General features: G+C 39.1%; 1 protein-coding gene across 1 annotated transcript in view; it reads left to right on the forward strand.

Annotated features, from left to right (window-relative positions):
• Positions 1 to 10,549, forward strand: part of LOC149167761 (uncharacterized) — a 112,659-nt gene extending 102,110 nt beyond the window's left edge. The window contains exons 3-4 of the mRNA XM_089431590.1: positions 9,680 to 9,758; positions 10,075 to 10,549. Coding sequence (XP_089287716.1) covers positions 9,680 to 9,758; positions 10,075 to 10,122 — 127 coding nt within the window. The 3' untranslated portion in view covers positions 10,123 to 10,549. The remainder of the gene's footprint in view (positions 1 to 9,679; positions 9,759 to 10,074) is intronic.
• Positions 10,550 to 12,763: the final 2,214 nt, after the last annotated feature.

Below are 12,763 nucleotides of genomic sequence, written 5' to 3' on the forward strand. Positions count from 1 at the left end.
CAACGTCTAGGCAACTAAAATCGCTCTCATGCTAACCTGAAGAGAGCGACTAGGGGTTTGACTGTTGTTGACCATCATTTGAAGCTTTTTGAAGCTATCTGAACTCTGAATCATGATGTCCCTGACATAGTCTGCCACTGTTAACTGATTTATGAAGTTGTTGAGTTAAATTATTGATCATATAATGAAGTATTGTGCATGAAATCAGATGGTCACTTGGAAGATATCAGTACCACAAATGTATTGCAGATAACAACAAGATCTGCTAGCTAAAAAAGGTTGAATGTTTGCCATAACATGAACATGTAGACTGAACTTGTGTTTGCAGGTGACCGGGACATACATATAGATATGTCACTATGTTTGTGCTACAAGAGGTTGGCATGATTTGGCATTACTATTGTTTTGTCATGATGCTTGACAATAACTTTGAATTGACGATTAGATGTGCTTTGACTATAGATCTCTCTACGATAGCAACTTGGATTTGGCCTGAGGCCTAGTGATCTGATTTGATGATTGTTGATTTGCCCTGGTATTGATACTATGTGGGCATGATGACTTATTTGGAGATTGGCCTCCTTATTCTTAACACAATGGTTGAAATAATGATAGTTGTGATTTGGCATGAAAAATGGAACCTACATGACTCATCCTTGATGTATGCATTTGCACCTAGTGACAGGATGACTTATATTATGATTCTGAGAATGACTTAATCAAGTTCAGATTGATAATGCATGACTTGTTGGCATGATGAAGTCATGATTTGATATGAGGTCCACATGTCTCCTGGTTGAAAGTATTAATACTATGATAATGGTCGTGATTTGGCTTATAAACTCTAATGAGTTGACCTTGTTGATTGATGGTACACCATTGAGTTATGTAAGGATGATTATGTTGGCTTAGCAAGGCATTATGCTTAGAGCATTGCAATCCAAATATGTTTAGATTTGATAGTTATCTAATGAAGTCAGGATGATGAGTTCCAAGGTATGGCTTTGATATTGATTATGGTTTTGGTTTATATCCTGATGATCTACTTGTGACAGGTGATGAGCCTCTGATGATCTAAATCAGAGGGAGATGGCTTATGAAGCCTGAAATAATGTATCATGGCATGATGAATCGATTTCTGGAATTTGGGAAAGAAATTCCATATTGCAAAGCTATTGGAAAATGTTTTTGAATAATGAAAATTGCAAATCCTTGGATACTCGAATTTGAAGTTCAAGATGTTGTTGAACTTGACATGGCATCCGACGGTTGAAGCATTGATGTTCTGTTTTGAACATCCATTTGTATATGTATGATGTACATAGAACCTGAATAAATTCATGAGTGAGTTGCTTCACTCACATAGAGTTGCCACCGAGCATGCTTTGAAATATTTGCATGAGGTATTCTATTTTGAGAATGAGATATTTCTCCTATGATATGTATCTTCATAGATGTATTGTTGATATTTGAGATTATTGTTGATAAGCACATTTGGATGCTGCTTTAGTATGCGATCTGCCATGATATCTTGGATGAGAGGTCCATAGCATGACTGAGGTTGATCATGATGTTGCTAGCATGGCTAGCTGTGAGGCAAGATACAAAAGCTCCTTAGAGAGATGTTTGAGCATGATCTGGATATGACATGGATACATTGTGATGATCCGATTGGAAATAAGTCCCATATTTATAGTTGGGATCGAGATACTCTCATCTATTGAGACAGTGCAACTATTCGAAACAAGCTTAGGCTTGTGGTTGGCACCTCCTTGAGAGGGAGGATGATTATGGTATCCTTTTGTGATTCATATGATTATATATGATCTGACATGATATTTGATTTGATGTTCTGTATGAACAAGAAACTACTGTTATTGAGACAAACTAATGACGAGAGCAGCGCTAATCAAGGACACTGAGCAAACTCTTCCTACCCTGCTTGAGCTCCCAGGGTGAGGAATTGAGATAGAGGGCTCCTGGGGTTGAGGGAACTCTGGACAATAGGGCGTTACCCTATCTGTTACCCAGGGTTGAAGAATGTTGCTCCCCTATCTTTATAGGGTCGGAGAATGTTGCTCCCCTACTTGGTCTTTGCAGAGTATACCCTAGTTGGCATCATACCCTCAAGCAGGCCAGCTTGATGGGAATACCGCTCCTTGTTTTGGCCAACGAGTTGAGAGTGTACTTGGGTGTACAACCCAAGTCGATTATGATGCAGGTGTTCTACCACATGACTAATCTGGGTCATCGATAGGAAGATTAGTTGGTAATAGGATGGGTTGAGATAACCTGATATGATTTCGGGTTGAGGGTAAGCTCCCCGATGACATTCCAGGGTTGAGGGTGTACTCCCCTGTGTGATGATTTATCCTATTGCTTGGTATGGGTAGAAGCTATTGCTCCTCGACGTGGTTCCAGGTTGAGATGTGCTCCTTGATGATATGCTCTTCGATGACGATTGATGATGATATTCCAGGTAGTAGCCCGTCAACAGAGATTCTAGATAGCAGCCTAATTGGATAAAGGGTGGTAGCTTAAGCTCCCTTTCGGTAGAATGTTTAACATACGAGCAAGAACAATCAAGTGATAAGCATGAATAAGCAAAGGGTAGATCGAGATGTACAATGATGATTTGTGATTATGAGACACTTGAGATGGACATGGCACGATTACTACATGATAGAGATGATCTGTGATGATTCGTGATGACACTCGAAGATTCCAGAATAACATATTGTTCGATGGATAGATATTGGCAGGTGGAATTCTCCCTAGTTATAGGGAGCGCTAATTTTTGCAACTGCAGTAAAATTCCAACTTGGACAACTCAAATGACCGAGATAATGATTGCATTAGATTCCTATTTTCGAGAGGACCAAAATCGACCTAAAGATCACTCAATTTGGTCAAGCAGAAGTTGAGTTATGAATTATTTTATTCATACATGTATTATGGAATGGGTCAGCCCTAACCACGAGTAACTGCTTGGGTCAGACTTAACCCCAAGTGAACCCTTAGGAAAGCTTATAAATAGAAGAGAACTCAAGATCATTTGGACACATCTTCTCTTCTCTTAGGTCTTGGTTCGCACAGGTTTGACGGAAGGAGTTCGCTCAAGGGTCCAAAATCACAGGTGAAAGGTTCGCTTTGGGTTAGGTTCTTCTGGATCTTGGTTATTGGCCTTCACTAACAACTCTATCTCTCCACTAGATCAGAGCACAATGCCGGGGAGACAATGATTTATAGACACTCTCATCATTGTCTCTCAAGGCACATACCCCATCCAAATGTTCATAAGGTATGTCCTTTTAGGACCATTCCTATCTTGGATTTACACATCCTCAAGGAATCTCCTCTTCAGCTACTCTTTCCTATTGGATTCCCTACCTCATCCTCAAAGAGTATTAGTATCGGTCTCAGATGCTTACCCAATCCTCCATTCTTTCTTCACGATGTGAAGACAAGAATGATGTATCCATCTCTTCCTCTTAACCAGGGAGGATCTACTCATTCCTTTACTCATGAAAGGAATATATCCAAACTCCCTTTTAACCAGGGACTTGTTTCCAATATCAGTTGTCTATTCTTCTGTGGAGATCATGGTACCATTAACTGCTTGTAGGCTTCCTTCTTTTGCGTCATCAACTTCCATGCACATCGTGGAACCATCTTCTTTCACAACTTCTCATAGGGACAAGTCATCACTTTCCATATCATCAATCTTTATTTGCTGCATATTTACGAACCAGTCACTATGGCGTTTGAAGTTTGAACATAGCTTCTTCTGAGCATCAGGGAAGTGATCTACCAAGACATGATTATTGAATCATCTGCAACGAACTACCTTTCCTACCAGTGATATATATCCTTTGGACTTAGGCTGCCAAAGTCATCTTACTCAATTTCTGCAATTGAATCTCAATCATGTCATATCTGTTTGTCACTAAATCTTTGTGAAAAGCATCTTCTTTTGGTAGCAGAACTATATCGAACTGTCAGAGTCATCGAATTATAATAACTTCTTTCCAGCATGTCATGCCTTGTCTTCATTAATATCCTTATTCAATCAACAGGAAGAGTCATCTTTACATCAGGTCATTTTGTCAGGGATATTCTAGCTTCCTCTGAAGTCGACAATCTTTTTCATATCATATCGGATGTTGATTAGCAACATGACTTCAACTGAAAGGGCCCAAACAAAATGAAAACATGCTGATGTAACTAGGCATATTTCTGTATCCTGCTCCTCCTCTTAGTTCAACTGGTTATCTAGCTTTCTTCAAACTACTCCCTATCCTGAGGATGGGACTTCAGCGTGTTGCAACTTGTATCAATAAACTTCTAGAAAGCTTTCCTCAAATCTGAGAGAGTAGAAAATGTCTATAATATAATAATGGTCCTCATTCTACTAGGCGAAGAAATCTCCCCATGAATTTATCTAATGGAGGATCATTGAATGACCCTCTCTAGTTATTTTCTGCATGAACTTCTTTACTATCATGTGCTAGACGATTGCTATTAATGCATTAGGTTTTCGTATAACAGATTCTTCTAGACGATCTTATTCACCAGGGTTCCATATTCTCATGGCCGATCTTTACATGAATCTTTATATCAGAGTGCCCAAGGATCCAACTTGATTACCAAGTTTACCACTTATAGGGTTTCTATAGTTTCCTCCTCTTATCATGCTTGCCATAGGATCTTCCTTTTTCTTTCTTCATGATGCACATGCAACACTTATGCACAACCAGTCAAAATATACGATGGCAAGAGCATGATGTCAATCTTGACATTCTTTGGTTTCCATGGGATCTTAGAGAATGGAATCCTAGGGATTACAAATGCCAACCTTAGATCTAGGGACTTGATGTCATATACAACTCATCATCCTTATTCATACTTGTTGTATGCCCTAGATTGTACACAAACCCTAGAGACCAAGGGTTATGGTTTCTATGAGGGAACAAGCGAATCAGGGTTATGGTTTTCATATAGCTAGGGTCCCTCATGTACCATCTAGGGTTTTGCAAACCTAGATGTCAATACTAATATCAAAAACTTTTAACAACAAACGCTAGAACCATACAATTGACCAATCTTACAATATTTCATGTTAGACCCTTGATAAATGAAGACACCATACATACCTCATGATAACTTACCTGTCATAGTGACTGCTATAAGGGGCCTGCTCCTCTGGATACCAAGTGTACATCAACTCAAGGTGTTCTTTTCTGCATCTACCAGCTTCTATATTTTTCACAATAGACTCTTGGCTCATTAACTTTAGACGTTCCTTCTTCCTTTCATTATGTTAGTTGCTCAAATCAAGCAATAACGCTGCTGTTTCTGCTACAGGACTTAACGATGGGTTTTAACCTCGGACATAATGCTACAACACTTCTGAGTATAGAATTCCAAGCCTCTTACTGTTGTGCAACCAATATGATTTCCTAGAAATAATATATCTTGTCTAGAGATCTTTACAATTATCCTTGCTCTCCAATCTCCTCGAGACAAGGACTTATTATTATCAATGCAAGAGGATCTCTTCCACTGCCTGTAGCTTTCCTTGACTGTCTTCAAGCGATAGAAGGATAGACTTTGAATGCTGCTATGAGGATATGGGATGACCCTTTGGTTAGTGCTATCTCAAAGACACATATGTAATCAATAAGTATGCCCAGAAATGTTGCTTAGAATTGGACTTTAACAATATATATATATATGTAAGCATGCTTTTGTCAATCACCAAGAGGAGTCTTGTCATACTGTCTAGAATTCATATATCTATATGCTCAGGATAGAGGTTACAAGGTCGGCTTGTTCAAGCTTAGTTTATGTGTATATATACTGCAGGATTGCTTCTCTCTACCTCAAGAATTTGGCTGCTATATTACTGTATAGGTCTGTAATATTCCTAATTAGCCATGGCTAACTGGAGTATTCGATTTTTGTCCAGATTTTGCCTTCTACGGTTATTTGTAAATAAAAAAAGTGAGGAAGGGGGACATAACTCACTTTTAGAATAAAAAGTCGCTTCCTAGTAGCACAACGTTGTGACTTAAAGGGGAGCCAAGGGGGCCAAAGGGGGACGCAGAAATGGAGCCCACGCAAACACATGGAGAGACTGCGCAAGAGGGAAGACACACGTGGCAAGAGGGGAATCACACAGGAGGAGGTGAGCCTTGGGATTGAGAGAGGCAAAGGCTATAAATGAGAGAGGAGCCCCCTCATTTTTGAACATTCAGTTATGAGCATTTGTGATAGTCATTTCGACTTAGAGCACGCTGGCTGTTTAGCTAGTCTATAACACTGTTTAGTGCATTGAGTGTCTCCGTTCAGAGATCTCACCCTTAGCCTCGGGGGACTTCGAGTGCCTGCTCGGGCAAGCTATTTCCATTGGCATTTCAGCAGTAGATACTTCAGCATTTCAGCAGCAGTTTTATCAGCATTTTGGAGGACTGCGCAGCACTGAGAGAGGGACGCAGTTCTGGTTTGAGGGTTTGCAATAGGATTTGTGCTGAGACTCTGAGAGATAGAGCAGGGGATCAGCTCTTGCATCTGGAGAGTTTTTGGCAGAGGTTTCAGGCATATTTATGGAGGGTTTCATTCAGTGGCAGTGCAGAGCACTGAGAGACTGCGCAGAACCCCAAGTGGGTGATTTTCGGGGGTTGGCCATTCCAGAAACGCTTTCTGGGTTTTTCTGGGTTTCTTGAGTAGAGTCTGATTCCAGAGTTTTAGCCTTTTCCGAGGAGGGGAGTTGCCTGAATCCTCATTTGATTTCTAGCAGCAGCAACAACATAGCAGTTTCCCAGTAGCTTGGATGCAGATCAGAGAGGGGGCATTCCTTTGCTATTTTGAGTGTATTTCTTCACTTGCCTAGTGCAAGTAGAGGTGCCATCTTCCTGATCACCTCCTGTACTCATTTTATTACTCAGTATAATAAAATGGCTTAGCATTCTCTCTGCATTTCTTGTGTATCTGCTTATGGTTTATTTGATATATATCGTATCACTGTTATTTGTATCTCTTTGAGCATTCTCGGCTATTATACCACTTGTGTGTTTTTATTATACTCTTAGACAGAGTCTGGAAAGGGCCAGGTAGCCTCCGGATCTTGTCCTTTTTTTTTAGAGGCGACATATCTGGTAAATGCCCTCCTAGTCCATCTTTGGTTGGAGTTTGCTTGTGTTTGGGGTATATTCCTGATAAGGGATATTACAAGGTCTGCAATTCTATATATATCATGACCACTGCAATCTTCATGGGTCGACTCCCTATTCCACTATTCAAACATGCGTAAATACTAAAATGAATATATGCGAAGTTTACTCTAAGTAGGTGACTCCTTTTGGCCTCTTTATGAATGTGCTAGTGACTTCAAGATGAGGTCTTGGCTCCTTCTGAAGTTACTCCTTCTATCCTTCCAATAAGGTCTTCATCTTGAGTCTATGAGGAGAGACTCAAATTTGCAAGATGACCTTTTTAACATGGAATTGATTAATCACAGACATGCTTAGTATTTCGGTTCTCCTAATAGGTCTCGGACCCTTTATGTTAAGAACAACCGCCAATGTATGGCCTTCCAATGTATATACATAATGCCCAAAACTTAGTAATAAGAGACTCGGTGACTGTAACCTTATGACAGGTCCTCCAGTGAAGCTTATAATACCTTCAACGAATTCGGTCTTGGGCTCTTTCACGTGGAGATAACAGAATTTCGGACTCTTTTGGAGTGATTTCAGATTACAAGAATGATGCTCAGGACTTCGATCTCTAGCTGAAGGAGCCCGGCCTCGAGAAAGTTGTCTTCTCACCTATTTGGACCTTTGAAACAGCGCTTCTAACCTCTTGAAACTTTTTCAAATTCCTTGCTGCCTAATGGCTATGTATAGGGCTTATTGATGTGTGAAGAATTTGCTTTTGATTCCTCTAGGAACTCAGTCCTAGGAGACTTGGTTCTTCTTCTTGTCTAGAAGCCTTAATGATCTTCTTACTGCCCTTATGCAAATGAACCTTTCTCTGATTCCATGTTGAGAAATCTAGGGAAAACTTGAATATGATATTTATTAATAGATTTCTCTTTTCTTTTACAAGTTCTTGTGATATGTTTTAGGTCTTGTTATTTAATTATTATATTTTTCATCATCAAGATAAATGTCAAACAAGATCACAATGCAGACAATAGAGACACCAGAGGTAGGCTCCAACAGAACTTCCTCTTCTTATAGAATTTCTTTCAATGAAGACTTCCAAGACCAAGACACAAGACTACTCACCAAAAGACCAGGCCAGCCACCCAAACAAGACAAAATCTGCTGCTCCTTTCTTCACAAATTCGGACCTGTGGAAACCCTGGTCTTCCACAGAAAATTCGGTTTCTGCTGCTCCTTCCTTCATAAATTCGGACCTTATTCCTTCGCTGCCTTCGTTCTCTTCTTTGCCTCAGATCTGCTTCTGTATATGTCAAACTCTGTGTCATCAAAAGAGGTCGAATCCTCTTTCTTTTATAGGCCTTCAAATGGGTGCACAAGCTTTTTCTGGGCCGACTTGTAGGGCTGGCCGACCTGATCATTTTGGTGACTTCTAGACATTTTATTACATAAAATATATTTGATTGCTTTGATACATGAACCCTTCAAGGGACTTAACATCATGACTTTGACTTTTAACTCAAGACATAGACTTAGAGCACACAATGGGTGCTTGATCTATTGACCATTGACCTAAGCATGAAACCCATGCTTCAATAAGTCAATTTCTTTTACCATAAAATTTCTTTTCTCGAGTACAATGATAATTTCATTGTGTCATGAGACAAATAATTATGAAGACCGAAACTAGTTACATCCTTCAACAAAACCCACAAGGAGAAAACCCAGTAATCTTTCCTTATGAGAGAGTTCAATTCATCAAAATATACATCAGAATATTCCAATCAAAATTCCAATCTCTGACCTGAAACTCGGTCAAACGGGAGCAAGATATCCCAAGTCAATGCTGGTCAAAAGAGAGATAAGATAAGTCAACCTTCGCTGAAAGCTTCAGTCTTCTTCCTTCTTCGCATGTGTGAACAGAAGTCCTTGAGTTGTTAGAATGAGATGTGATGGATGGATGCCAAATGAGGTCAATCACATGTCAATTTAGTGCTAGGAGGTGGGTTTTGACCTTGGGGTCAAACCCTTTCAATGAGCGGGGCCGACTAGTGCATGTGAGGCTGACTTGGTCAACCGTCAACATAGAAGATATATAATTTCTCCTTACATTTTCCAATGAAAATACCAAACGAATCTACGAATTTTCAACAAGCAGTACCTACCTATTTGTGTCATGAATCAATACTCAAAACCAACTACTCATCTTTAGCCAACATACATGGAAAATTGTATGTTTAAGACTTTAAGTCTAATTCCAAATAAGTTGACTCTCTCATCTGATAAGGTCCTGTAAAAGACTGAACGAAAAGGAATGGAATTTTGGCACATTTTTATTTGCATTTGTGTGGTCCTTTTGCATGACTTTTATTAGCGTCACTTGATTTATATGGGGTTTATTGATTTCCTGGATGTTTATTTACTACAGAAGAGGTTTACCGTTTAATAGAATCTTTTAATCTTAAATTAATTTAGCCAATCTGCTAAAAGGAGTTTAAACTAGTTGTTTGCAGATATGAAGCGACTATCTCCAAATTTAGCCGCAGTCTGACAAGGGAGGTTGTTACTGGTGGTTTAGCATCAGTTTTCTTAGTAAGTGTTAGAATATCTGATCCTTTTTTGTTTCATAGATTGAATTTTGTCATTTGGCCCATGGTTTATCACATATGTTGTAATCTAGCCATTTCACCTCTAATCTAATGTTAGTTTAGTGTTGAGTTATAATCAGTTTCTTTTTGCTTTGCTTGTAGGGTTTTGGTTCCTTATTTTTTCCAAATGATAAAATTTAAACCATGAACAAAACAAAATAATTTGTTTATCATATATTTTGTAATCTACCCTTGTTATCTCTAATCTGATGCTTCTTTACTGTTGTGTTCTAATCAATTACTTTTTGTTTTGCTTGTAGGGGTTTGGTTCCCTGTTTTTGCTTTTAGCGGTGGGATTATATGTATAAATTCATTTGTTTGATGAAAGAATATGACATTTAGAAACGAACTTTTAGGTTCAAGGTTATGAAAAATGGCCAATCTCAAGGTTCCTATGTATGTCATTAATGTTGGAAACAGGAAGGAGCTAGATAATTGTTTTTTGGAGTAAAACTTAGAATAAATTTTAAAATATTCTTCCTGAAAGAGAATATCTTTGTAGCTAGCAAGATATATTGAAGAATAAAGGTGAGGAATTAGAATTAGAGCTAAAAGTCTTGAATTACAAGGTTTGTGTTCGACAGTTGACTATTAGCTGTATATTCATCATCATTAAATTGGGGAATTTTATGTTAGGTTATTTTAGATACTGCGTTGTAATGACGATGGCAACTTTGACTTGGAATTCTTTGGGGATTTTTCTTTAGTTATCTATAACTCTTTATTTTACATGTATTTTGTGCATTCTTGCTTTTGAAAAGCATCTTTCAATATGTATGTTGATCTTTTTTTCAAAAAAGGCACAAAATATAGATGCCCATGCAGAGGTTCTGTTTGTAGTAAGCCCAAAGAAAATCTCATTTATATGGTAGTATCTAATGGCAATCTCATTTATATGGTAGTATCTAATGGCATTGTTTCTTGATAGCATACACAACTTGTTAAAATTGACCTATCTTCCCGTTTTGCAAACAGCTACATATTTATTTACTATTATCTTCATCATTATCTAGTCTGCAATATAAAAACTGAATATATCATTTACATTGGATAATAGTATTCCTGATGTAATTAATATTTGAGTCAGTTTACCATGGAAGAACTGTTTTTTGGTGAAATATATGCATGTTAATCTACCGATTGCTTATTGGCTTGTAGGTCACTGAATTTCTCATAAATTGTCAAGTTCTGTTGCTTCAAAGCAATATCCAGTAAATGCGTGCATTTGTTTCCTTTATCTTACCACAACCCATGATTTTACGTATGCTGAGCATTTAATGAAAAAGGTAGAAAATTACATTTGCCACCACCTTGGCATAAAGAGGCATCATAAGTGTCCTCTCAAGGAACAGAGCCTTCCAAAAACCGAAAAAGGTCTTCGAGTTTAAGCTTCCACAAGTTTGATAGTAGAAGTAGATTATAGTATTTTGCTTTGGTATATTGTATTATCAAGTTAATCTACAGCGAAATTTTCTACATAGATATTAGAGGTAGACTTGTAGAGAATTTGCAGGAAATTCTACATGGTATCAGAGCCTAGATTATCGGAGCTGTGAATAGTATATGGAGAAGACAATTCGAAGTTTGAAGTTCGGGGTTGCAGGTGCAAATCGAATTCTTATCATACTTCAAGGTTGGCCAATGGCATTCTATGGCTTGAGACTCGAGTATGCCTTGGAAGGCAGCTTGAATTACATAGCATGGAAAGATCACATGGAGGCTGTATTAGAAGACAACGGCTTGAAGGATTTCATTGATCAAGAAATCCCAAAGCCAGGTTCAACTAATGCACAAGAGTTGGCTGAGTGGAAGAAGTGTGTGGTGAGGGCGAGACAGATCATCCTTGAGGGAGTTCGAAACCATATTGTCTCGAGTCTCCATGGGAAGGATACTCCATATTCAATGTGGAAGACATTGAAGGACCTCTACCAGAACAATAGTGATCAGAGGAAATTGGCGCTCAAGGATAAGCTTCAAAGAATCAAGATGGAGAACGACAATACTATTTCCACATATTTGAACAAGCTCACCACTTGCAGAGATGAGCTTGGTAGTGTCGGAATAACTACTGCCGATGATGATATGGTGAGCCTCGCTCTCCTTGGCCTTCCAAAGAGCTGGAATAGCTACTAGGACTCTGTGAATGGAAGGGAGAAATTGCCGGATTGGGAACAAATGTGGTCGGATCTCATGCAGGAGGAGATCAGGAGGAGCACACGAGATGGTTCTTCATCCAAGGATGATGATGATGAAAATCTAGCCTTAGCAAGTAAGGCAAGGAAAGGGAAGGGGAAGGCGTCCCATTCCGAATCGAATTCTTCTCATGGAGGGAAGAAGGGTGACAAGTCTAAAGTGAGATGATTTAATTGTCATGAGATGGGTCATTATGTGACTAATTGCCCATTGAAGAAGTCCAAGAAGGGATCCTTAGAAGGATCGGAAGGTGAGGCATTAGCCTCTCAGCTCGAAATGGACTTCACCCTCATCGCATGCATGATGTCATCGATGATGGGTTGTGGTTGGTATCTTGACAGTGGAGCCTCATTCCACATGACTGACGATAAAAGTTTATTCAGTACCTTGGAGAAGAAATACCTCAAGATACGCATAGAGATGGGTGACGACGAAAGGTTTAGTGTTTCAGGAGTGGGCATTGTTGCTTTTCAGAGGGAGCATGGAGCTTATATCACCTTGACAGATGTGAAGTATGTGCATGGACTGTAGAAGAACTTGGTATCGGCCGCGATGTTGGAGGACAAAGGCTACGATGTTGTCTTCAGTAAGGGAAAGGTTTTCCTTAGACACATCACCATGAGACAGGGGAAACAGATCGATTCATGAGTCAAGACCCTGTATGCTCTTGAGGTTCAAGATGCATGCACAACCTTGAGGAGCAAGGCAAATGTTAGAGACTTGGTGGTTGAGAGGGAGAGTGAATTACCTCTCAAC

The sequence above is a fragment of the Pinus tabuliformis genome, chromosome 5_1 (genome assembly GCF_031772625.1).
Source record: "Pinus tabuliformis cultivar Carrire ecotype Pingquan chromosome 5_1, CPIR1, whole genome shotgun sequence".
NCBI classification, from domain to species: Eukaryota; Viridiplantae; Streptophyta; class Pinopsida; order Pinales; family Pinaceae; genus Pinus; species Pinus tabuliformis.